The following is a 26025-nucleotide window of genomic DNA, read 5'->3' on the forward strand; positions in this document are numbered from 1 at the left end:
TGGATGAGTAGGCAATGCGGTTGAAGTATGAGAGGGAGAGGGAGATTTTTAGGAGAGAAATGTACTTGAGAGGGAGGAAGGAGAGGGCTGAGTGGCTGAGGAGGAGGATTTCGGCGGAGTTGTGGTCGGAAATGTAGTAAGAAAAGTGGTGGGTGTTAGTCTGGGAGACGAAAGAAAGGACCTCTTGTTCATGTTAAGCTTGTCGGCGGCGACGAGATTATCGATGGCAGAGGAGTAGGTGGCCTGTAGGTGGAGGCCATACAGCTGAAAAGTGGTGTGCAGGAGATGATAAGTGTCAAGGGAGAAGAGGATGTGAGAAGGAGGTGTCGGTGTAGGAAAGGCCAACGTCAACGTAGTGCGCACGCACGCATTATATATATATATATATATATATTAGATATGTTAGGTTAGATTAGCAAAAGCTTCATTTGAATCAGATAAAAGGTGAGAAGGTTAAAAAACAGCTAGGGATGTCAACAAATTAGCAAATTGATTTTATCGAAGAAAACCTACATCCACATTGGATGTAACCGCATGTTAAAACCGTTATTAACGGCCGTTATATGGACGATCCCATCGAAGGGTTACGAACTCAGCAGCCACTTACGACCGTTATGGTCCTTTCCATCCGAGCAGGGACGCAGGGTTAAAAGAGGAGGAGATCTCCAAGAACCGCGGTCACTGTTTTTTATCTTCACGCTCGAACTCAACGTCTCGTGGGGCCCACCTTGCACTCCAGCGATTCTCTCTAAAAAAGACCCATTTTTCGACGAGCTAAAAAAATTAGGCGAAAGGGGGGCGAGAAAAGAGGGCTTTTTTTTCCTCCTAACCGCAAGCGAGGAGAGAGAAGGCGGAGGGGGGTGCGATCGCGAATAGAGGAGGGGGAAGGGAGAGCGAGAGAGAGTCTTTGCCTGCCCATGGCGGAGGTGACGAAGAAGGGGGCTCCGAGATCCATAGTGAAGGCGGCGATGGCTGCCCTCTGAGATGACTCCCCATCTCCCCTTCCTTCTTCGTCCCAATCTATCATTGGATTCACTTTTTTTCTGTCGTGCTCTCTGTTGTCGTCCTCGTTTGATTCCGCTTCGAGTCACGACCGGAGGTGCCGTCGTTTTGACTTTGGAAGAAACCCTAGCCTCGCTGCATCTTCTTTTCAGGTGCTCATCAGATGCCGGTATTGCATTTCTTGTTCATTATTCTGTGTTAATTTATCGACACCAGAGTAGTTTACTTTTTTACAAAAACTTTTTGGTGGAAAATTTTGCATTTATTTTGCTGTTTAGGGCGGCATTCTGTTGATTTCTTGACGCAGTGGAGTCGTTTTCATGAAAAATGAGGAGATAGCTAGAATTATTATTGGATTTTGACCTAAAATTTTGGAAAGTTAGAATTTTCAAGGAGATTTGGACAGATTTGTTTGTTTTGGATGTCTTACGTCTTGCTAGTTGATCGATGAATTCATTTGAAAGAGGCATCAAGCATCGGTTACTGGATTGAAGATAGCGTATAGAGCCCAAAACAAGAAAAGTTTCATCGTTTTCTTCGATGTTGTGTTTCTGTCAAACTACTGAAATTAGTGCTATGAACTGAATGAAGTGGAGTGAGATATGCTTTTTCGGCCAAGTTCAATGGCATATGTTTCAGCCAACGCAGACCAAACAACTCAAATACTGAATATTTTAGTTTCACGAGCTAGTCTTGTTCCAAATGAAAGAAACAAATGGAGAACTATGGAAGAAGGGCAAATCATGAGCCAACAACTGGTAGCTTAGTTTGTTGGCACCCATCTCTCCCAGTGAGAGGTCTTCGATACAAATCTGACTGGTGATGAATAACTATTGTATTCTCAAAAGGATAAAAAATAAAGCTAACGTGGTTCATCCGTTACTGATCTACATCCATGAGTGGTCAGAAAACAAAAAAATTCATACTCAAATAAAGAGTCTTACGAATCTGATCTTATTGGTTGCATGATGCTGAATCCTCTTGCTCAACTTGGGAGAAGACATCACATATTACTAACACCCACTAGGCAACTTCATATGTGCACTATAATGAGCAACACTGCAGTAGTGGACAGAAGAAACTAGAGAAGGATAATCCTGTTCTCTTGTTGTTTAACCATAGTACCCTTTTTTGAGGAGGTTTTAGATAATTGGTACCTTGGACTTTGTTTACAAAAAGCCTTCATATTAAGTTAAACGCTCACCACTTTACAAAGAGAAAAAAGGGACAGTTTTATATCACAATGCCTGTGTATTTTCACTTTCTAGCGACCATGGACTTGCCGATGATTTAATGTTAAACTCGCCTTGAGTGAATCCATTAGATGTTGCAATCTCTACTCAAACTTCTTATTTGAACTAATTCTGTGAACATGTGTTAGTTTTTTTCACTTAGTTCCCCATCTTTGAATAGCCACATCTTGAGGTCCCCATTTTTGAATAACCATATCTTACCTTTTCTAGTGATCCCTTGGATGTGGTGTTGAACCCCAATATGGCTAACTTTTAATTGATTAACAAGGTTTACTGCCCGTTAAATAGCACTGTGCTTTCTCGTAAAACATTGAAGTCATTCTACTAACTGTTATTTTTCATATTAGGATGTGCCATCTTTGGTACTTGAGAATGCTATTGTTGGTACGAGCTTTCGATGTCCAGCTGATTGGAACATCATAAAACAATGGGGTGAAGATACAATTGTTAATGTGACACATGGTTTTTTTGTGGTTGTTCTAGTGAAGTTATTCAACAGGGTTCTCTTGTCAAAATATTGAAAATTCATGAGTGAACTTCATCTTTCTGTTGCTCCTCTTCTGCCCTTGAGCATTATATAGGATATGCTAAAAAAATGAGATGCTGACACAAGCAAGATAGTGTAGTTACTGAAAATGCTAAAAGATTGATGAAGTGGCTAGATGACTAGGCCTCAGGCAAGATGATTGAACTTTCAGAAATTTTGACTTTAACCTGTAGCTGCATGAAGTTAAGCGCTAGTATTGATGCTCTTGACTGGAATCCTGTGAACTGGTAAGAAATTTTTGGAGCATGTTTCTTGTGCATTCAAGGGAAAAAAGAAAAATGGTAAAGGCAAATGTAAAGCATGTAGTGGATACAAAAGGAAATGGAGGAGATCTTATGATGGAATTTGATTAATCAAGAGAATATCTAACATGGGTAAAGTTGATTGTGACATCACAGTATATGTTTGAAAATTTTTTTTAAGGGGCATGGAAACTACTCCAATTGACTTGGTTAAGAGGTGGTTGAGAAAATATGAATGGCTGATTTTTTTGGTGTAGATTATAAGCTCATCCATGTCAAATATTATGATTATGGTGCATTTGGTGATATAAAAAGTTTGCACTACCTGCAAATGCTAGGAATGTTTGGTGGTGTAGTGTCCAGATAAGATTATTCCCATTATTATTTGCTTGTATGCGGGTAGCTAAGCAAATAAATTGATAGATCTATTTGAAGATCCAATGCCATTTAGATGGTTCAGTTCAACCCGATAAAATAACTCATTAAATTATTTTTGATGAAACTAGTCGAGATACATCGATACAATTGGAGAGTGGATATCATATCACAAAATCCAATTCATTATCATATTTTTGGAATGGGTGATGAAGCTCTAGTTGTATGTATTTAAATTGATTTTCTCTAAATCACACTTCATTCTTTCTGTTGTTTCCTAAAACTATTTTTTCTTGTTATTGACCAAAAATTTGGAAGAGATGAAGATCTTTAGATCTCTAAATTTCCACTTCAAAATCTCCTTTTCCTGATTTTACCTATAATGGGAGGCCAAAAAGCTTAGACTGATTATTTAAGTCTAGGTCTATCTAGGAATATATTTTTCCCACCAACAAACAAGAAAGAAACTTAAAAAGGAGAATATGCTATATTGCTACCTGCTCATGCATGAAAATGATTCTTTTGCTCAGGACTAGAACACAAGTTCCATGATGCATACTTTTTTGATTCAAAGTTGGCTTATTTGATCTGGATAGAATAGGCCTTGTTTTGTTCAAATTGTAGATCATAAGGTTTTGAACAACATTGATATCTCATAAATCTGAGCATCTATCGAGCCTTTCTAGTTCAGGCAGTGACCTAGAATCAATAAAATACCATGTTGGCTTGAGACTGGCCTGTCCCTGGCCCTGTATAGAACTTTTGATGAGCCTAGACAGGCTTTGCCTAACTTGATATCAATTCCTAGGTCAATGCTTGGGTTAATCCATGGCCATGGTGGCTCCAATGCTTGAGAGGGTTTGGGGGATGGGGGATGAAAATCCAATTTCCGGATCATGGTCTTCCAAACAATGTGAGTTTGCTTTGTGCCAAACTCTTACAAAAGAGGGAACAATGAGAGAAGTTTTGGGGCTATATTTTGTAATGTATTGTATCATAGTATATGTATGCATGTAATGTGGCACCTAATGTTAAATGGAATTGATTTGGTCGATGTATTAGTGAAGAAGAGGATTTTTGCAATTGCTTGGCGGTGAGGATTTGGACCTTGGTTACTGTTGGAAGCATTTGAATGTAAATAGTAGTGATAGTTGTCACCTCACATGCAATATATGTAAATATCCTTTTCTGGAGGTTGGCTTTCCGTATTTGAGTTTGTAATTGCACTTATGTATGGTAGATACCTTGATCTCATTTTGACATATATCTTGATTTTTTTGTCATAGAGTGAAAGACAATAGCAAAGTAGTAATAAAACTAGTTTGTTCGGGCGTTTCTTAGTCTTTTCTGATGTTTATGCTCTCTGTGTTTTGGTGTTGATCCACAGTCAGTTGGAACATAGCTGTCATTTGCTTTTGAAGACTATCTTAGGTTAAATTTGAGTTTTCAAAGGAGTATATGTTTTTTTTACTGAATTATTGTTCTGAGAAAGCCATCAGTTACTCATTGAAATTTGTTTCTTCCTTTTGTTTTCAGATATGTCACTTGAGCATTATAGTGCTTGGCACGAATAAATTTGGTTAGCTGTGCTGTAGTGGCTTTCTACATTTCAGTGCAGGATTAGTTGGAGGTACATGACTTCCGGTATGAGATGGTTCTCATTCTTGCTTGAGACAAACTTTTTGGCATGGTGATGGTTATTCCTAGCCACACCCAGACAGGTGCCTTTCAGTCATTGTAGTAATATTTTCGAAGTGATATCGATATGTAGTAGTAGTATCTTTAAAGTGAATGATGTTGAATATTTTCAAAAGGCTAGTACTTGGTCACAGGTTCACCCTTGTGCCATTGCCAAATTTGTTTTGGAATCTCAGCTTGGTAGAAAGGCAGATATTACCAAAGGAGTAACTTTCATTTAGATACTAAAATTACCTCATCAACTCTTCAACTCACTCTGTGAATCCTGGAAATTGTAGGAGTGTGAAGGTTGTTAATGATGTCCTATAAGAAACAACAATGGAACATGAATTTGAGAAGAGATTTCCAACTAATCCTAGAGACTACAAGTTGTATGAGGAAGTCGGAGAAGGTGTCAGTGCCAGTGTGTACAGGGCTCTCTGTATTCCACTTAATGAGATAGTTGCTATCAAGGTTCTTGACCTTGAGAAGTGCAATAATGACCTGGTACGTTAGCTTTTTGTTGTTTGCTGAAAAAATTTGAGGGTAAAACTTTTTTATGCAATAACTTGTTTCAGTCCAAGTTTTTGTTTTTCATTGTCTTTATTGTCTCTTCTTTTCTTAAGAACAATCTGGCGTTTTGTTTCTCTAATAATTAGTGGCGAAATTTGAGTTTCACACATCTCTATGTAATGAATTATAATGAATTTTTAACCTTGTGCTTTTCTGGTGCCCTTTATTCAGCCTAAGTATAGCTATAACTTTTTGTTGCATCATAGAGTTTCTTCCTTCCATAAGTTTGTTGGTCTATCTTAAAGCATTCTAATAGTTGCAAGCTGCAAAATGTTTTCACTGTAATTGTTTTTCTATGTAGTTTTAGATTTTTCTAGTTATGTAAAACTAAAACCATAACCAAAAGCCTCACCTAGTTGCGGTTATTTACTTTTTCACCTTTCTGTTATTATCTACAGAACCCTCTGTTTCGTATAATCATCTCATATGATATTTCAACTCAATATAGAGAAACTACTTGATTATAATGTTTTTTCCCCGCTATTTTCTATGCTTAGGCCTAAGAGCAATTTGGATAGTTTTCTTTTAATTACATATGCTGGTTATATACTTATCATGTAATAGAAGTACATCTGGGTCTTTAAAGGGGCAAGCAGTCCATATACTCAGCTCTAATTCCTTTGACCAGAAGTTCTTCCTTTTAAAAAAGTATTAAATGGAGATCTACTGTTTTGATTTGTGATGAATGTGTTGCACAGCTTTCTTCTATTGATTGTTTATTTGTTTCTGGTGTCCTTCTTACAGGATGGAATAAGGCGTGAAGTGCAAACTATGAGCTTGATTGATCATCCAAATGTCCTACGAGCTCATTGCTCTTTCACAGCAGGTCACAATCTATGGGTCGTGATGCCTTACATGGCTGGGGGATCTGCCCTTCATATAATGAAATCTGCTTATTCAGAAGGTTTTGAGGAGCCAGTTATTGCAACTCTTCTACGTGAAGTTCTTAAAGCTCTTGTTTATCTCCATTCTCACGGGCATATCCACAGAGATGTTAAGGTATCAGATAGTAATGTTTATGATTGGTGCTCTTGAATTTTCTAGCTAATCTTTTAATGACCAAAGTGTTAAATTGGGCTTCATTTTTTGTTCCAAATTCTACATCACTTGGTTTGCATGAAAATAAACATGATATGAGAGGACAATGTTTCAATTGTGTGCACCTTATTTTAATGAGAGAAACCTTTAGCATTGAGGAATTTGATTCTAGATTTTGTTTGTTATGCAACAAATTGATTGTTGGAAGGTTAAGTTTTTTTTGTACTGGTTCATATGCTTAAAAATTTCAAGTAAACATGATCTAATATGATATTTATTGTTTGAGAAGCTAGATGCTGATCGTTTAGAGCAGCAAATGAAAAATCAATCCCAAAAGAATAATTTTGTCCATCTGCATCTGGTGCATCATGATTATGAAATCATAATCCAACTGTTTGATTGAGTGAAGGCATGCAATAGAATGCCATAATTCTATTTATTTATTGGACTGTTTATCTTTGTTTCTTTATGAGCACATTAGCAACTGCTATGGTCTGCCTTGTAAGTGTTGTGCCACATCATTACTTAGTAGGAAGTGGTGAAAAAGGACCAGTGGCAACTGTATCATCCAAGGATGTAGCCCTTAATAGGAGTGAATGGCAGAGAAGGTTATATAAAAGTTAACATTTAGTTGAATAAGGTTTATGATATTAGTATAGTTTTAATAGGCGTAACAGTTCTTAAAATTATCCACTAGGATTGGGATTTCTGGCTTAAGAAACTATATCTCTGGACAGTATTAGTCTGCTGCTATTTAACATGCCATAGTCTTGGGCATGTGAGTTTTTTTCCTTTGTTTTACATGATAATATGATATGCTTTTAACATAGCTTAAGGAGAGAATTTCAAGTGGCATACTTGAGAATAACTTGACCACATGTTTAATGAGGTAGCTGAATAGCCCTGCAACAAGCATACTAATCTGTTTGCATATACTTATGATGTCCTTTTTCTCAGGTTTGGCTTCTGATGACATTTCACTCATCTAGTCAACTTAAATGGCTGGCCATTATGTGCAAAATTGTTCGTCACATAGTTGTCAGCTTTACTCATCCATGTGAACGAATTTTACATTATGAGTTAACTCTCTTAAAGCATTTTTATTTAATCTGTTGTAGCCCTGTTCATGACTGAAGATTATGTGATCTGTTGGCTTTCAAGCAGATGGGTATTCAGAACTATAACCCGACATCTGCTCTCATATTCTCTCAATTTTAGCAAAAGAGCTTTGCTATCCTATGCAATTGAGCAACCATGATGGCATCAGGGAATTCTTTTGTCAAGTTGTAGAAAAGGGTTCACATAGCTCAGTCAAAAGAGATGGGATCGGCTTGTAGATCATCTTGCTGTTCCATAAGATGTTAATCTAGTTGTATTCTCATTTTATGCCAGAGACTGCCAAGTCATTTCCCTGAACCCATATAAGCAAGTCTACTTCTGTTGGTGTCTGGGTAGCATCATGCACATGTTAAAGTGATAATGATGAGCTGTTCTTAGAAATCTAGTTCTTTAGTGAAGATTGATTTGACAAGGACTATCCACCCAGGTCCCCCTATCTATCTGGTATAGTAATATGTCTAACTGCTAGATGTTGATCAGGTTGAGGGTTGGATGAAGAAGGTGAAAACAAACTTGAACAATATCTGTCTAAGAGTCATCTTGACATGCTCCCATATATCTATATGGTCATATTTCTAGGACTTCTAAATTTCATATTGATGCTCTTTCAAATATTTATATAGTGCCAAGTTTCTTTAGCCTGCTTTTATCTTTCATGATATCACATTGGTTCTACTTTTTTCAGGCTGGCAATATCTTAATTGATGGTAATGGAGCTGTTAAACTAGCAGACTTTGGTGTCTCAGCATGCATGTTTGATACTGGAGATAGGCAAAGGTCACGAAATACATTCGTGGGGACTCCATGCTGGTGCTTCTCCATATCTACACATTTTTCTTTTCAAAATCTGCATTTTGAACTTGGAGTGTTGTCCATGGCAATTCTTTCATTGGCTTCTATTTTTTGTATAATCAGATGATGATGAGTACTGGTTTGAGTTGTTGAATCACCCAGTTCTTTTATGTTTCACAGGATGGCTCCTGAAGTAATGCAACAGCTACATGGATATGATTTTAAGTGAGTGGCTACCATATCATATTGATATAGGGAGCCTAGTAAATTGCAAAATGTTTAAGAACTGTTCCTTCATTAAAGTTTTCTGTTTTGTTGTCTTTTTTATTTTGTGTATTGTAAACAGAGCAGACATTTGGTCGTTTGGCATTACTGCATTAGAACTTGCCCATGGTCATGCTCCATTTTCCAAATATCCTCCAATGAAGGTGCGTCTTTGTAAATTAATCTTAAGAAGAGACATCCTTTTTTGGTCATGTATTGATTTATGCAATAAGCATCCTATTTCATGATTATAGGTGTTGCTCATGACCTTACAAAATGCACCTCCAGGTCTTGACTATGAAAGGGACAAAAGATTCTCAAAGGTTTTGCTTTCTTCATTATTGATAATAAGCACTAAGTTTGATGTAATGTTTAAATAAAAATTTATGATCAAGAATAACTTTTAGGGAATGTTTTGAAATTGTTTTGTTTTTGTAGTCTTTTAAAGAGATGGTAGCTACCTGCTTAGTGAAGGATCCGAAGAAGCGCCCCACATCAGAAAAGCTTTTGAAGCATCCTTTCTTCAAACAAGCTCGTTCAAATGAATATCTAGTGCGGACTATACTTGATGGCCTGTCTCCACTTGGTGATCGTTTTGAGGCACTGAAGGTTTAAATTTAAGTTCTTCTGATATGAAGCTGTTTCTTTACCTTTTTATTGAAGCCTGACTGGTCCTGTTTCTAGGGAAAAGAAGCCAATTTTCTTCTACAGAATAAGGCTGTTTCTGGCGATAAGGAACAATTGTCTCAGGTAGACAACCAAATGTACTTGCATTTATTGTTTTATCAAATTAAGTCATCTAGTCATGATATATGTTGTCACTTATGGTCTCTTTATACTGTTGAGCTAACTAAACCTAAAAGGTTGCAGATATACGCATAGCACTTCCTTTTGGCACGTTTATATCTTTTAAACATCATGTGAAACAGATTATCTGTTAAATTGCTCCGTCTAAATGTATCAAGTTATTGTGTGCAACAGTGTTTTTTTTTTAACTTGTTTGTCTATCTAGCGAAGTAGGTTCTTGTTTTTCTACCTTGAAACTTTTATAGAGAGCGATGTTCAGCTTCTGAACTAAATCAACCAACAAAAAATTGTTGTTTCTCTAAATCATAGAATTACTTTAAATGAAACATACGATTTCTATGGTGTTCTTTGCCATCATAATATCCCCTAACCCTTGATTGATTGTTCATATCTCCTCCTCCTCCTCTTCCTCTTCCTCCTTTACTCTGAAGTTTTCTTGTCCTGGAGCACTTAGGTACTATGAAATAATGCATAATGGCATTAAGATAGACTCCTCCCCTCCCCCCCTCCTCCTCTCCTCTGAAGATTTCTCATCTTGGGGGACTTAGGTTGCGTTTGGTGCACTGCCAGGCAATTTTGGAAGGTAATGTGGATTGCCTTTAGGATAGATTGCCACCATTACGTTGTTAGTAATGTTGATTACTATATTTGGTACATATAGGTAATGTTGCAGTAAAATTACTAGAAATCTTGATTGACATATTTGGTATAACAATCAGATTACCAATAATGTGAAATCAAATTCCCAAAGCACCTTCAATAATTTTGTTTTTCTGGTGCTCTTCTTTTCCCCGGTGAGAAGTGACGGGAGTGGTATGGGTGTGGTGGTAGCGTGGAGAAGTGGCGGGCCAAGGGGTGTGGAGAACCATAGATAGTAGGGGGTTGGGGAGGGGGCGGGTGCGTGTGGAGCCGTGGGGGTGGTGGGGACGGACATAGAGGAGCCACGGAGGGGTGGTGGGGCACAAGGGCGGAGGAGCTGCGGGCAAGCAAAAGGAGATGGAGGAGTCGTAGGCCGGGGGCGCACGGAGGGGGAAGGGTTGGGCGATGGATTTTGTGTGATTTTTTGGAGGGATAATTTTGTCCAAAATTTTTATTGCAACATTACTAAAGAAGTGATAATCTGGATCATGAAATATCGTACCGTCCCATACCGTCCTGTACCGCTCGTATTGTATTGTACCAATCTCATACCGATACGCCATACCGAAGCGTACCGACATTACCGTACTGTATCGAACCGCATACCGACATTAAATAGAATTTCATTGGTACGGAGTTCGGTATCGGTACGACGAACCTTGATCTAGATAGCCATTCCTCCTCAAGACAATCTAAATTGCCTCCCATGAGGCAATCTGGATTATAAAGATAATCCGGACTACCACCCAAAAAGCATACCAAATACAGTAATCCAGATTATCATATTAAATTGCTAGCAATCTGGATAGATTGCCAGCTACCAAATGCAACCTTAGGAACTATGGAATATGCATAATGGCATCAAGATAGAGTCATAGATGTCTTGATAGACTAGATTAGGGGTGCAAGCAAGCCAAGTAGTTAGAAGCTCGAGCTCAACTTGATTCAAAAATATTCGGGTTTGAAAATTGATTCAAGATTGATCAAGCTTTAATATCTCAAGCTCAAGCTCAACTTGATGAAAAAAAAGCAAAATTCGAGATTGACTTGACTTGAATATCAACTGAGCCATACTTGAGCTGGAGTTAGGATTTGAATTTGAGCCTTAGCCTACTAATAATACATATATTAATATATATTAAATAAAAATAATATTATTAAAAATAATAATAATATCAATATTCTTTTGCTTTCCTCATGCAATGATATTGCACACAGGAAATAGAACACCCTAAACTGAACACCAATTTTACTTCCCTCAAGTACCCCTAACTCTAGCTGATCCTTAAGTGGCTAGAAAGAAGTAAAATGAGGTGCAAAATGGTTTTACAAACTTGTACAAATGCCCGGTAGGGGGGGCATTCGGTCATACACTCCCTCTACTTTCCTTTTTTTTAAAAAAAAAAATCCATCTGGGCCACTAAGGGCCCACAACTTAAAACCCTAGCTAATTTGGCACTTTTAAGTTAAATTGCTACATCTATGATAATCTAAACTTTTCATAGATGATATTAGATAATTTAATCTTAACAAATAGACTCAATAAACATCAAAATAATGACCAAAAGTGAAGATAAAACCTAATAAGCTGAAAATTTAAATGATTCCTGCAAATTTGATCAAAAAAATTTGATTGCATCAATACCTCTCACCACAATGCATAAAGCTCAATGTTCCATCCTTTGAACTGCAAAAATATTGTAGCCTGCACATTAAAATGCATGCTGAACAGGATATTTTCAATATGCAGCTCCCAGTGACATTCATGATCCTATCACTATCAAGCTTCACTGTGATGGGTTTTCTTTTTAATTTTATCTAATTCAATAGATGCAGTCAAAGTTTTGGCATATAGGCACCTATTTGTATTTAAGCGTTAAATCTGAGCGAGTCTTAACAGGGGTATAGTCATAAAGTAGGGGGTTGTGTTCAAAGTTGTGATCTCATGCACAGGCATCTAGCCACTGCTCATGGTAATATAACTAGTGCTTAGAACTTAGATTTTGGACTGATTTAACTATTTTCTGTGAAAACTTAATTAACCTGCTCACTTGGCACTGTAATGCAAGCACTCAATACCATGAAAGTGAGAAATGTGGTGCAATATGTCACTGGATTATATTGTTTGTACTTTTCAGTAATACTTATGATTTCTATAGTTAATATTGCATATGATTGCAAAAATCTGCACTGCTGGTTGCTATAATGATGTCATTGTTGTGGCTATGCAGCAAGAATACATACGTGGAATCAGTGCTTGGAACTTTAATCTGGAGGACTTGAAAACTCAGGCTGCTCTTGTAAGGAGGTCCACTTTGAGTTTGATGCCAGCGCTAATTGAATAGTTGTCATGTCTTAATAGGATCAGTTGGAGGGAAAAGAAGTTAATTGAAAGGTCTTAACATTTCTCATGGTGCTTTTGTTTGCAGATTGAGTCTTCAGATGAGATAGTCCACTCAGAAGATGTAGATAATAACCACAAGCTAAAGGATGATCGTAATGGTGTTGATTTTTCACAACAGGTTCTGTCATCTGAAAGGGCTAACCATTATAGCATCATGACTTCTGAGGTATTAACTTCTATGACCATCTTCTTCTGCCTTCAAATGTTGCTTCATCCATAGTTCATTATTCTTCTGAATGTTCTAACAGCTTTTTTCCCTGCCTGCTCTCCTAGGGTGGACCAGAACATATTCAAGATTTGGAAGGTCCATTTTCCTCCGCATTTCCTATTCATCCTCTTCAGGCACTCAAGTATGTGTATATAATCAGTTGGATACAATTAGTAAAATGCATTTGCTTCATACTGAGACATCCTTAGGGCCTGTTTGGATATTCCTATAGGATTGGGCCTAAAATCCTGTAGGAAATGAGCCTGTTGACCCACCTGGATTACATTTTTTAAGAGCCTGTCCAAAACCAGCCCAGATCTAAGTGTGTGGGCTGGGGGAAGAAAAAAAGACCTATGGAGGTCTTTTCTCACAGGATTTGGGCTAGGTGGTGTTTTGTTGATACAGGGCGATGCTTAAATGGACGGTCCAATCCATGAATCCTGCAGGATTTTCAGCCCAATCCTGTAAGAATATCCAAACAGGCCTTTAATGTTAATGTACACCACTTGGAGCTTAGGACAGTTGCATCCAAACAGAGAACATGATAAAAATGTATGTCCAAAACTTTCATGTTAAGTTAATAAGGTGTCCTTGGTGAAATTATCACTTGGACAGATGAGCACAGTTGTATGAGGTATAATGTCAAATAATATGTGCAATATATACACTAGCTATGGCATAAGAGAAGGGAATATTTTGTTGGAATTATCCTTCCTGCTTCCTATTCGTCTCAAATAAGCTACTCAAACTTTGGTATCCTCCCCCATTGCACTTCTACTTGGGGGTTCGTACATTCAGCTTAGTAGGGCATGCACATGTGTGTTTGTGCATGCCTGAGTGCATGCGATCTACATGAGTCAGGGTATAATACATATAGGGTATAATACATATAGGGTGCGCATGAGTAAGTCAGGGTATAATACGTATAGGGTGTGCATGAGTAGTTTACATGTGTTACACAAGTTATCTAAATAACCTTCCTTTTATTCCTATGCTCTTAAAAAACACTAGTGTATTTTTAATTTAAATACGGCATCAAAGTGCAATTGTCTTCATCAATGCATTTTTTGTGCACTTCCTATTTACAAAAGCTGCACTTCTCTGCTTTTTTATAGGTGTGTGAGTAAAGGGAAGGGCCATTTAGGTAAATCTGCTTCTATACAAAGATCTTCCATCCACCTTACAAATAACGTAGCCTACCCTATTAGTCTGTAGTTTTGCATATATAACGATAGCATCAAATGTGCCATCATTACCCTGTAAGGTCATCTTCATGGCTGCATTTAATTCACTTTTTTTATCAAAATACTGCACTTTTCCACTTTAAAGTGTATGTGAGTAAAAGGAAGGGCCCTTTAGGTGTATCTGTATTTATATGAACCTCCTCCATCCACACTACATATGTACAAGCCAGATGGGGAAAAGACTTCTGCACACTGCCAAATTTAGAGATGGCGATAATGGAAACCTAAACTATCAAATTTGAGATAGAAGTTTCAAGATGCATACTTTAGAGGCCTTTTTTATGTTTGCTAACTTGTCCTAATTCCTAAAATTGAAACACTATATTTTGCCACTAAAACTGCTAATTTGGGGATAGGCAAGGGGTCTCCAAAAGATATGATTTTTTATTTTATACAAATTTTAAACCCATTGAGTCATACCAGATGATTTAGTTCCATTCTGCAACCCCATCTTTGAATTTGGTAGTGTGTGCAAACTCTTTTCTCACCATCCTATGTCTATTATAACTCTTTGTTATATTAAATGATTTAGATAACCAGTTTGTCCATGTGATTTGCTATTCCAAAACACAAAATTGACTTCCAAAGCTTCTTTTTTTTTTTTTTTTGTAATTAAAGAAACTAGGAGAAGACAATAAATGCTGTGCTGGCCTGGTGCCAGATGCTGATACTGGCGCATTATGGCTGGCACTTGAAACCATGATTATGTATGTATAACTTCTTTGGAACACTTACGTGCTTGGCTCATGCATATTCTTTTCTTATGGAAGCTTGGTGGCATCATTAAATTAAAAATATTGCAGTAGTACTAACTTCTACAATAATGTTAATTAATGCAGAGGTTGTTTTGATGTTTGTGAGGACGATACTAGTGCTACCAGTCCTGATTGGAAGGGGCAGTCAACTTCAGAATCCATACTCCCATTGCAGCAGTCATTACAGGAGGAAGATGTCAGAACTTGCAGGTGTAATGGTGAAAATCTGGAAAGTAGTAGTTCTGTACCCACAGATATCAACATTGTTGGACGCCAGAAATTCTCAAGTGGTTCCCTTTTACCAGAGCATGTTCTTTCACCTTATAGAAATAATAGTGGGCATATTGACAGGTAATTCTATACTTTGGGAGCTCATTTCTGTTGTCTAGAATATGCAGTCTTGATTCATTTTGACTATCCTTTTCATTTGTGCGCTACTGGTTGCCTGTGCTTTCTGCCTTCTTTCTTGATTCTTATAATTCATGCCCATTTCAATACCATTATTCTAGTTCATAATTATGTTTAACTCTGTCATTGGTACCAACTGGTTTCAGCTATGTCTATTGTCAAATTAGACACTTGGCAGGTTATGTTCCCTTTTCTTTTCTTGATGTGTTCTAGATTAACTTGTACAATCAGCACAAGAATATAATCTAACTTCCGTAAGCTTTTTTTCCTCATTATGGTCCTTAGTATCTGATAGCTTAAAAGTTTAAATTAACATTGTAGCACTTAACATTGAGAATGAGGACAAACCTGATTTTTTTTCTTTTTGATAACATGTTTATACAGTGAATTATGAAAAATGTCAGATAGTGTGGGAAGTAGGACCTACTGAGGTAACACTGGTCCTGCATATCTGAATAGCTCATCCAGTTTTTTCATTCTGTGTGCGGATTGGCATGCCAAATGTTGTAAATCATGCCCATCACTAAGGCCAAAACAGTGTCATAAGTTTTGTTGGAGTATAACATAGAATGTGTAGCACTTCTTCCTACTTTTTTTCAGTGAGACAAGGTCTTTACACTTCTTTAGTTCATTCACTTTGATAATGTGAAGTTTCACATAATTGCAGATGGCCCATTATCGGGGGTGTTGTGATTATTATATGTGTTTGTCACTGAATTCTCAGTTTTTGCTTTCCAATATCTGATATTTTTTTTTCCATCCTACTATGCTACGTTTTTGAGGTTCTGTAATGTGTCAGGGATGATTTACAGTGGAAATGCCAGCCTGAAAGGAATCATAGTGGTCCCTTGTTATACCGCCAAATGAAAGATCCACATAATGTTATATCTGGTATGACTTGCATGCACTCATCTTTTTAAAATGTACCTTATTTTTTTCTTTTATTTTGGGTTAAGTAAGTAGTCTTGTCTTATACCATAGAAACTTTGTCTGAAGATGTTTCTCTTGTCATTTTTTTTTACTTGAAATAAAATTGCTCTGATGTTGCAGCAACTTCATGTGAAGAATCATCAGAAGGAAAAATTGTCCAACGTAAGGGGCGGTTCAAGATTATGTCTGCTGATGTGGGTCCCAAGGTACTTAAGTATTATGGTCCGCTGTTATCTATAAATATAGGAATAAAAAAAATGGCCATTTCAAACTTTAGGTCATCGAAAATCTGATGTTTTTTGTCGTTGTGGACTTGTGGCACAAGCAATTTTCCAGGGAAGGTAGGAGGGGGTAGCAATAATAACTTAGTTTTGTGATTACTAATTCATGAATTATGATGAGTCATTTTCTCGGGTTACAAGTTTGGTGGTTCACATCCTTTATTCTCCCTTTCTAGCAAAGTGCAGCATCAATGGATCAAATAGCAAGAACTTGATCAACATCAGGATGCTAAGTACAGTCAAGTATTGGGCTTATATACAATAGGACCACCAAGGAGGAATGGGTTATTTTATTAAAGGTTTGAAAGAATCTTTAATGTGTACCAGGCAAGCAAAATTTGATTCTGGATTGGAAACTGGGCCAGCCTTTGGCTTATGGGACAGCTGCTTCTGCTGGAAAATACAACCAACCAACAGATTAAAGCACCTTAAAAACCCTTAGTTTATCAAATTTTGTTGCTCTAAAAGTAGAGGACCTGGAAATAGAACCTTGCTGCAGACTAATTTGTGGTTGTTATCTGAATTATGTGGGCGACCTGAGATAACCTCACAGGAAGAATAGCTTCTGCAGTAAGGACATTTTTATGGAAGTCCTGCAGAGATAATTGAGGACTTCCATTTGCAGTCTTTTTTAACAAAACATATGTATATATGGACTTTTGCTGGCTTATTTTTTAGTTTTGATCGTGTACTGCAAAAATAAGGTGGTTTCACTGATTAAATCAAGATTTTGGATAAGAAAATTATCTGGGCATTTGGCAACTCATGTGAACAGTTTAGTTGACAATTGTTTTGACTTTGGTTTTATCATTGTCTTTCTTTTATTTTTCTTCTTTGAGAATTTTCTTGTTTGGATCTTTATGATGAAAGAAAAGAATAATTCTTGGTCAAAACCAAATTCTTATTGGAGTTACAATCTTATATCTCATGATCTTTTGCATTTGTTGTCAATTAGGTATCTCCGGTAGCAAACTGTGTGGTCAATCCAGTAGGTGGAGCACCAACAAAATCTACAGTCGGCACTGCTTCACTTCTTCCAACGTTGCAATTTTTATTGCAGCAAAATGCTATGCAAAAGGTCTGCTACTGAGTACTTGTGCAATTGATGGATATCTTTGTCCTTAGCATTTTATATTTCTATATATGTTGTTGGCAGGAACAATTGATGAAATTGATCAAGTGGGTGGAGCAAACATCTGGTATGTTTGGAGGACCTTTTTCATTTTTGTTTGCAATATTTATAGATGTGTGTTAGGAACATCATGCTCATCTAACTAGATCTCATAAAAAAAAAAAGGCATCCAGTCCCACACTAGCTGAGACTCTAGTACCGGATCCAGCAATAAGTTCTTTCCAAGCAAGCACATAATGCAATGTCCTCATAACAAAATCGATCTTACATCTCCAATGAAAACACATATTCACAATGTTCAGTCAAATGAAAATATACCAAAGGTATATGAGGACCAGCTGAGGAGACAAGATGTTGAAATTATCAACCATTTCCCCTACTCGATGCAACGCAATGCATTGCACTAACTATGTGCGTGCATGGAAGAACATCATGTTCATCTAACTAGATCTCTCAAAACCAAAGCACTCCAGAGGAAACTCTAGCACTGCATCTGGCAAGAAGTTCTTTCCAAGAAAGCACATAATGCAATCCTCTTATATAAATTGATTCTACCACCTAGAATAATAACACAAATTCACAATGTTAAGTAGAAATGTACTTAAGGTATCTTCTACAAATAGAGGGGACAAAAGTTCGAAATCATCAACCATTTCCCTACTCAATGCAATAGTGTTTGTGAAGGCAGAATAAAGTTTCTTTCTCAAAGCATATACAACCATTAGATTTTGTTGAGATCATCATTCTCATCTAAATAGATCCTTTAAAACCAAAGCACCTAGTCCCACACTCTATCTGAGACTCTGGCACTGATCCGACAAGTTCCTTCCAAGTAAGCACGTAATGCAATACTCTCATAATGAATTGATTATACCACTGAGCCTTGAAGGCTTATACTCCTTTCCAAGACTCACAAGGACTGCCTTTGAGAGTTTGAAAATCACATGGGTGACCTTGGTGAGTCTGATATCTACTTCTAAAATCAACCTCTGAGAATATAATACCTCCTAATGGAGTCTTCAAATCCCTCCAAAGGTTGAACCTTGACACTTCCATGAACTCTGCTGCCATAAGGAGACCACAGATTCTATTCCCTTGAAGACCGATGCATCCTTCCAAGGTCTTTGATGACTCCTATTGACACATATGCAAAACATTTCCACTGCTTTCCTGTACTCTACTTGTACATCATGCTCCAATTTCACTAGTGAATCCTAATCTGAATGTTGACTAGCAAAAAGATATAAATGGAAAACCTTCAGATGTGTGTCTATTAACCTTTGCAGCCACTAGTTTATCCAATGCCTAATTTTTTCATGCCTGACGTCAGGCAACAATTTGGTGGAGTTATCTTATATAAAACTTAATCCCATTCTGAACACCTAATAATATCGATTAAATTTATTACACAGTAGCTGTTATAGTAGGACAACTCACAATAATGACAAGGTCTTTTGTTGTCGGCACCATTTCGCTTTGGCTTTGCACCTGGCTTTACATCTGCTGGCTTTGGTAGGGGAAGGTTGATATGAATGAGCAGGTGCAAAAACAATGGTTTTTTCACAATTATTTTTAACTACAATGCAACTCAACTAAGCCTTAATTCCAAACTAGTTGGGGTTGGCTACCTGAAACCTTTTACTCTATTCTGCTCTATTTAGGACCATACTTTTTAAAAGATATAGAGGTTCAAGTCCTTTACTACTATATCCTATGTGATTTATTGATATACCCATGCCTCTCGTTTCTTCATGTATCAAATCACTCCTTCGTACTAGTGCATGCTTAGCCTGCATTTATCGTTCTATCTTTTCTTGTATATCTATATCAATATTCTCATTCCAGCCACACTTATCTTGTGCACATATTGTTTTCGAACTGCCCAACATTCTATACCATAAAGCATAGCTAGTGTTATAGCTGTCCGATAAAATTTTTCCTTCGACTTGGTAGATATCCGATATTCATATAATATCCCAGTTGTACTTTTCCATTTTATCCATCTTATTTTAATCTTATGGATAACATCCTCTTTAATCTCCCTTCATTATGAATAATTGATCTCAAATATTGAAAATGATCATTTTTAAGGACTTCATAATCCTCAATTTTCACTTTATATCTATTTCTAATTTTACTAAAATTATATTTCTTGTATTTCATCATGACCTTATGTGACCTAAAATCCTTAGGTTCTAATACACTTATCCATAATTTGAACTTTTGATTAATCCCAACTTTAGTTTTATCCACTTACATTATCATCCACAAATAGCATGCACGAAGGAATATTGTCCTTAATATTCTTAGTAAGCTCATCCATAACTAGCACAAAAGGTAAGGATTTAGAATAGATTTTTGATATAAACCTATTGTAACTAGAAAGTCACAAATACTATCACTAGTAGTTCTCATGGTAGTAATCGCTCCGTTGTACATGTTAATCACATGATTATATCTAATGAAAATTTTATTTTTCGTAACACCTACAATAAGATTCTCTGCGGACTTTAGTTATATGCTTCTTGTAAATCAATAAGACCCATACGAAGATCTTTTTATTCTCTATATTTCTCCATGAAACTTTGAAGTCAAAAAATGGCTTCCATTATCGATTTTTGTGGCATAAAATCAAATTAATTCTCTAATATTTTTATGTCATACATATTTATGCTTGGTCACCTTTTTCTAAAGTTTCTTAGTATGACTTATGAATTTAATACCATGATAGTTAGAATAATTTTAACTATCATATTTATTTTTGTAAATCAGTCATATATGCTCTTTTTCCATTTGTCGGGCATCTTCATGATATTTAATGGCCTATTAAACAAATTAGTCAACCAAGTTACTCTCGCATCACCTGAACGCTTCCAAATGTCAATAGGGATTCTATCAAGTCCAACCACTCTTTCTATTTTTATTTTTTTGTAGCATCTTTTATCTTAAATAATCTAATTCTATGTATATACTTGACATTTATATCTTCAACGGAACTAGTAAGGCATCTTAAATCATTTACATGACTTCATTGAATAGCTTATCAAAATAACATCTCCATCTTTGTTTGATCTCGTCGTCCTCAACCAAAAACTCTTTATTTTCATCTTTGACTTGTTAAACCTTAATCAAGTCTCTAATTTTCCTTTTCTTAGTCTTCAACCTTAGAGATATCTTCATCCCTGTCCTTAGTTTCTAACTCGTAATTTAACCTCATAATATGCTTTGAATCTAGCTTCATGTACTGTCTTTTTAACTTTGTTAATAAAAAAAAATATTATTTTTCCTCCCAGAAAAATGGCCATGGTTTAGATTGATGCCCATGCATGAATATATACATCTGCCAACCACGCCATGCACACATGCATACACTCACACAAAAGTTAACAGAATTTGGAAAAATTGCTTCTATGAGATTTATTGCTGGCTCATTTAGATTTTGGTCAAGAGCCATAAGTTATTTACTGCTATGTATCCTATTCTGGTCAAGAAAAAGAGTTTTGTGCAAGTCCTGAGACATTACCTCTAATTTGCTTAAGTGAATCTATTTGTGAATAAAAGTTGGTTATCTAAATATGAGTGCTTTGATGCCAAACTTAGCAAATGCCAAATGTGTCACCCTCCTTATAGTTTATTTGTCATGTAGAAGCTGATACCGTTTATCATCTATATTTATATTTGTGTGCATCTGTATGCATATCTTTTACTAGTATCTTTATGCATATATATTTCAATGTGCATGACTTTGTAATTTGGAATTTGCCGTTTAAACAGGTTGTCAGACAAGTATTTGTGATGTAGGCACTAGTGATTTACCACAGGTATGGTCTTGCCCTGCATAGCATTAGAAATATATGTTGTATTGCATGTCAGAGGAAGCCTTTAGTTACTACATCCAGCTGTATTCCATAACTAATTATGTGCAATTTTAATTCTAATTGCAGATATTTTGAACTTGTGATCTTTTTGTATCCATGCAATCAGTCTCTTTTATCCATCTATTTGAGCTTTTGATAACCTATGCCACCCATCATCTCATGTGAGAGCATGAAGCATCTTCATTTTCTTGTTTGTTTTTCTTTTTTCTGGCAGCCTGATAACTATGTCAAATTTGTATCTTATGCTTGGAGGAGAAACTGTTTAACCTACACTTTTCGTAAAAGTACCATGAACATTCTCCGGCTGTAGACAAAATTTGGTCTAGTCTAGTAACTGAGGTTGCACTTGATTTGAGAGTAAGTAGCCTGTATTAGCTTGGTTAAATGGGACAAATCTAGATGGAAAAATGGAGTAACCACTTCTTTTCATATGAGGTTCATTTTTTGGTTAACTGCAGTAAATATATGTTAGGAGGAAAAATAGAGCATTTACTGGACCACCTTTTCAAAATTATCTACTTTGCCCCTTCTAGAAGGTGGTTTAACCCAGGTGTTGAAGCTATCACTGAATAAGATGGAATAAATGGGCTAAAAAACTTTCATTCCATTTTATTTCCCAACCAAATGCAGCATAAGGGTTCCTGCACAGTTGTTGGGGTATCTGCACAAGGCATTTTTCCCATTTGCACATTGTTACAGAAATTACTGAGTATCACTCATGTCACTCCAAATTTGTAAATAATAACACTGAAGCAAGACCAATTAGGATTGAGAAATAGTCCTCATCTTCTTCATCAGACTAGATATGGCTAGTTAACTATGTAGATTGCATTACAATTACTCAGCAATTTGAAGGTATGTCTTCACATTAAATGCAATGGCAATGATCTGTCATATAAGTGTTAGGTATGACATCAACGATAGAAGCAAAATGTGCAGCCTTCTACATCAATAATGCTTAAAAGGGCATCTGATAAAGGAATGAAAAGCTTAAGAATTAATTATAGCAAGGATTTAGGATCTGGTCCGTAGGATACCATGCTCATCTCAGACCAGACTAGCACAACAGTACCAGCATTTAAACCCTTCTACAGGATGAAGGATTCCTTGTGGCAATGAATCGTAATTAGCTGGCTCAGCTCCAAGCCCTCATCTTTTTTCTTCCAATAAGAGAACGTTGCTAATGGTAGGGAGTTTTGAAGAAACGTGAAGGATTTTTAGAAAACTTGTGTGATTGGAGAGCTTGGCCTGCAACAAAATATAGGGTGATATTTTGTGAAGGACTCATAAAGCCAATCAATGTCTAGCGCTTGTTATCTTTTTGCCAGAGTACGAGATTCTTTTATTTATAAAGTGCTGTTACACAATACATTCATGTATAATCATTATGCCATGCTTACTGCATGGGGTGTTCTAACTATACTGGCAAGTGATGGCTGCACTGATTGTATCTCTGGATATTTGGTTATTTCTCTGATAAAAAGTATACTTGCTTCCCGAGCATGGTCTCAACAATGCCATTATCTTTTGATAGTGGAACATTTCTTTCATGGATGTTATCATTCTGCAGTCTGTTTGGAGCCAGGTCAACCTTTTTGCAGATTGTTTTGGTTCTTGCATGTATCATCCTCTAATTTAGTTGATGTAATTTGATGGCAACCTTTTTAACCGGTCCTTCAGAAACTCGAATGCATCAATTAAGCCACTCATCTGCTGTCCGCCACTAGAATTGGTGATGTCAGTAGGCAGATTAACCATTCTGACATTCACAATGGTATGTGTATTGTCACACAGCTGCTCAGCTGTACTGTCATTGGTGTGAGGTTTTTCCCTTTGGTGATAGTCTACAACCAACGATCTCTTTAGGAAATTAAGATGATTTGGTTCAGAGCTGATGGATTAGTGATTAGAAGTTGAATCTGTAGATAAATCATATTGACAGTGTCAGAGTTTCTCATGATTTATCACATCTCTCTAACACTAAACTAGAAAACAGGAGAAATTTATACATTAACTTGTTTAATCTGATTAATTTCTAGTTAGATTTGGCTGAGTTCTTGAATTTCTTCATACACAGCTATCTCTAGCTTCTAGTAGGGAGAGGGAACTGCAGGCTTATCTGGCCCATCTGCAACAAAGGTACAGAATCAATTTTCTTCCATGTTTATGTTTTTGGACATCGGACTGAAACTTGTCTTGATTCAGCATAGGGAAACTTGGTGAAGAGGTGCAAAGGTTAAAGCTGAGAAATGCTCAGGCAAGTTAATATAATACTTGCTAAATTAAGTTTGCGATCTATTTGTCCTTCTCTTTAAGTTATAGTTTTTTGTAAAGAGAGAGTGACCAGCAGGCTCCAGTTGAACATTTACATGAACCATGTTTCTGTAACACTTGAACATGTTCTTGATGGCCAACACGATTATCAAACTCAGCAATCAGAATACTTGCATCAAGTGAAATAAGTACAAGATAATTTCATATGCACATTCATTGATGAATGGACTTTTTATTTAGTGAGAAATTTCCTTTGCTAGGTTATGTCATTGGTCTCCCATGTCTGACAGAATGAAATTGCATATAATGTGTGGACATATGTGATAAAGTTAAATTGGATTTGGAGACAAATTTGATTACATCAAATTGGAAGATAGGAGTTCAAAATGGAAATCTAAATTACTGCATATGGTATGTTTATATTTAATCTGCCTGCAAACTGAAACCATTTTTTTCTATACATCTCTTGCCTAGGCACCAGCTCGTATCAAATGTAGAGTTTAATGTGATACCATCTTTTGATTTGATTTATAGCATCCAAACATTGTTGAATTTTGGTTTGTCTAATTTTTAAAATGTGATGATCAATCAACAGTTTGGATTATCAATTTAGAGTTTGTGATATCTTTTAGGGCACTAGCTCTATCTGTGCCATCGATATAGGGAGACGCTGATCCATAGGCAAGAAATCATGGGAAAAAACTGATTTTTGGTTTATAAGCACTAGATCTCATTGTATGGCACGATTGTTGTGTTATGGCCATTCCATTTTGGAATTTTATCAAGTGTATACAATCTGTGCAGCTAGAACAACAAATCAATGAGAGGACACGAAAGGCACAGGGATGACATAAACTGCTGCAACACAATTTGTCATAGAGAGAAGTACCTTATTTGCAACTGCTCTGGGTCCTTTCCATGTAATATCTTTGTAAAATTATGATGCCAGGCAGGTTATGCGCACCCAATTTTGCATGGTTCTTTAGGTGGGAAACTATGTAATCTTGTAAGTTAATTGTTATGTGGTTAATTCATATTAATTTATTTGTGCAATACTTTTGCATTGGTTGCATTGCTGCCAGGCGGGATTTAATTCAGATTCCCCGTGACCTGTAGTGCCATTTTTTTCACTCATCAAGAAAAATTATCCTGTTCCATTTCATATCTCCATGTCTGGTAATATGGGGCTCCTGTCTCTAAGTACTCTTTGTTGAGCAACTTTCTCTAGAATTTCAAGCCTCTCTGGTTCTGTGGTTAACGCATCCTGAGGGGGACCGGTACGTGACCAGGGCTACATGAACTTTCCTAGGGCAGCCGTGGCAATGTTGCATTTTAATGGCTCTCTATAGCATGCTTTAAGGTTGATGGCTCTATCTAGCATGCTCTAGGTTGATCTTTTCTGAACCAAACATACAAGATACTTGATTTTCTCTTTCTAACCATATTAATTGTTATGCTTTCGGTCTCAGATTGCAAGTTGAAAGTTGTGGCTACCATGGCATGCTTACGAAGAATATATATATATTTTTTAAATATGTAAAATATTTTAAATATGATATTAATATATTAATAAAATTAATTAAAAATATAATAAAAAATTTAAATTTATTAATCAAACTAACGGTATCCAAATAAAGGTGTTTATATCAAATAAATTTCAAATTTAAGTTCAATAAAGTTGATAGTGTTAAATTTTATCTTTATTTTTTTTTATAAATAATATTCATATTTATAATTAATTATTTAAAAAAATAATAAAGAGAAGTGATAAATTTGATAATCAATTAAATAATGAATCATTTTTTTAAATATTTTATAATTTATTTTAAAAATAAATAATTATTTTTTAAATTATGTATGATTTATAAAAAAAATTAAATAAAAAAATTTTAAATTAAAATTTTAAAATATTATGATTTATAAATTATATATAAAATTATAATATATATTTTATTTTGTTAAAATATTTTGATACGAATTGAATTTTATACTCCCAGTTTAACTATGGTAGAGATCCTACTAACAGAGATTAGATTGCATATTGGACTTTGGACTCGGACATGAATCTCATCTATAAGAAAATTTTCTAGAGAGCTAGAAAATTTCCAATTATGATAAGTTAGAGACAAAAGAAAAGTAGAAAAAAGCCAAGGAAAATAAGCAGAGAAAAAACATAACAGAAC

The 26025-nt window shown here is 36.1% G+C and overlaps 1 protein-coding gene across 3 annotated transcripts; it reads left to right on the top strand.

The window, feature by feature from the left end:
- The first annotated feature begins 792 nt into the window (after positions 1 to 792).
- LOC105056282 (serine/threonine-protein kinase BLUS1) lies at positions 793 to 25004 on the top strand. Of its 3 annotated transcripts, XM_073247289.1 has the most exons (21): positions 793 to 1154; positions 4956 to 5140; positions 5396 to 5603; positions 6414 to 6668; positions 8512 to 8636; positions 8799 to 8843; positions 8965 to 9046; positions 9137 to 9205; positions 9321 to 9491; positions 9567 to 9632; positions 12560 to 12628; positions 12758 to 12898; positions 13006 to 13082; positions 15024 to 15290; positions 16147 to 16238; positions 16398 to 16483; positions 17514 to 17636; positions 17715 to 17757; positions 21465 to 21511; positions 23646 to 23707; positions 23774 to 25004. In XM_073247289.1, exons 3-21 carry the CDS (start codon positions 5436 to 5438, stop codon positions 23832 to 23834), a joined length of 2049 nt encoding a protein of 682 aa, XP_073103390.1. In that variant the 5' UTR covers positions 793 to 1154; positions 4956 to 5140; positions 5396 to 5435; the 3' UTR covers positions 23835 to 25004. The 3 variants fall into 3 exon arrangements, with proteins under 3 accessions (XP_073103390.1, XP_073103391.1, XP_073103392.1); XM_073247290.1 differs by lacking the exon at positions 5396 to 5603; XM_073247291.1 differs by lacking the exons at positions 4956 to 5140; positions 5396 to 5603.
- The last annotated feature ends 1021 nt before the right edge of the window (positions 25005 to 26025 follow it).

The sequence above is a fragment of the Elaeis guineensis genome, chromosome 13 (genome assembly GCF_000442705.2).
Source record: "Elaeis guineensis isolate ETL-2024a chromosome 13, EG11, whole genome shotgun sequence".
Lineage (NCBI taxonomy): Eukaryota > Viridiplantae > Streptophyta > Magnoliopsida > Arecales > Arecaceae > Elaeis > Elaeis guineensis.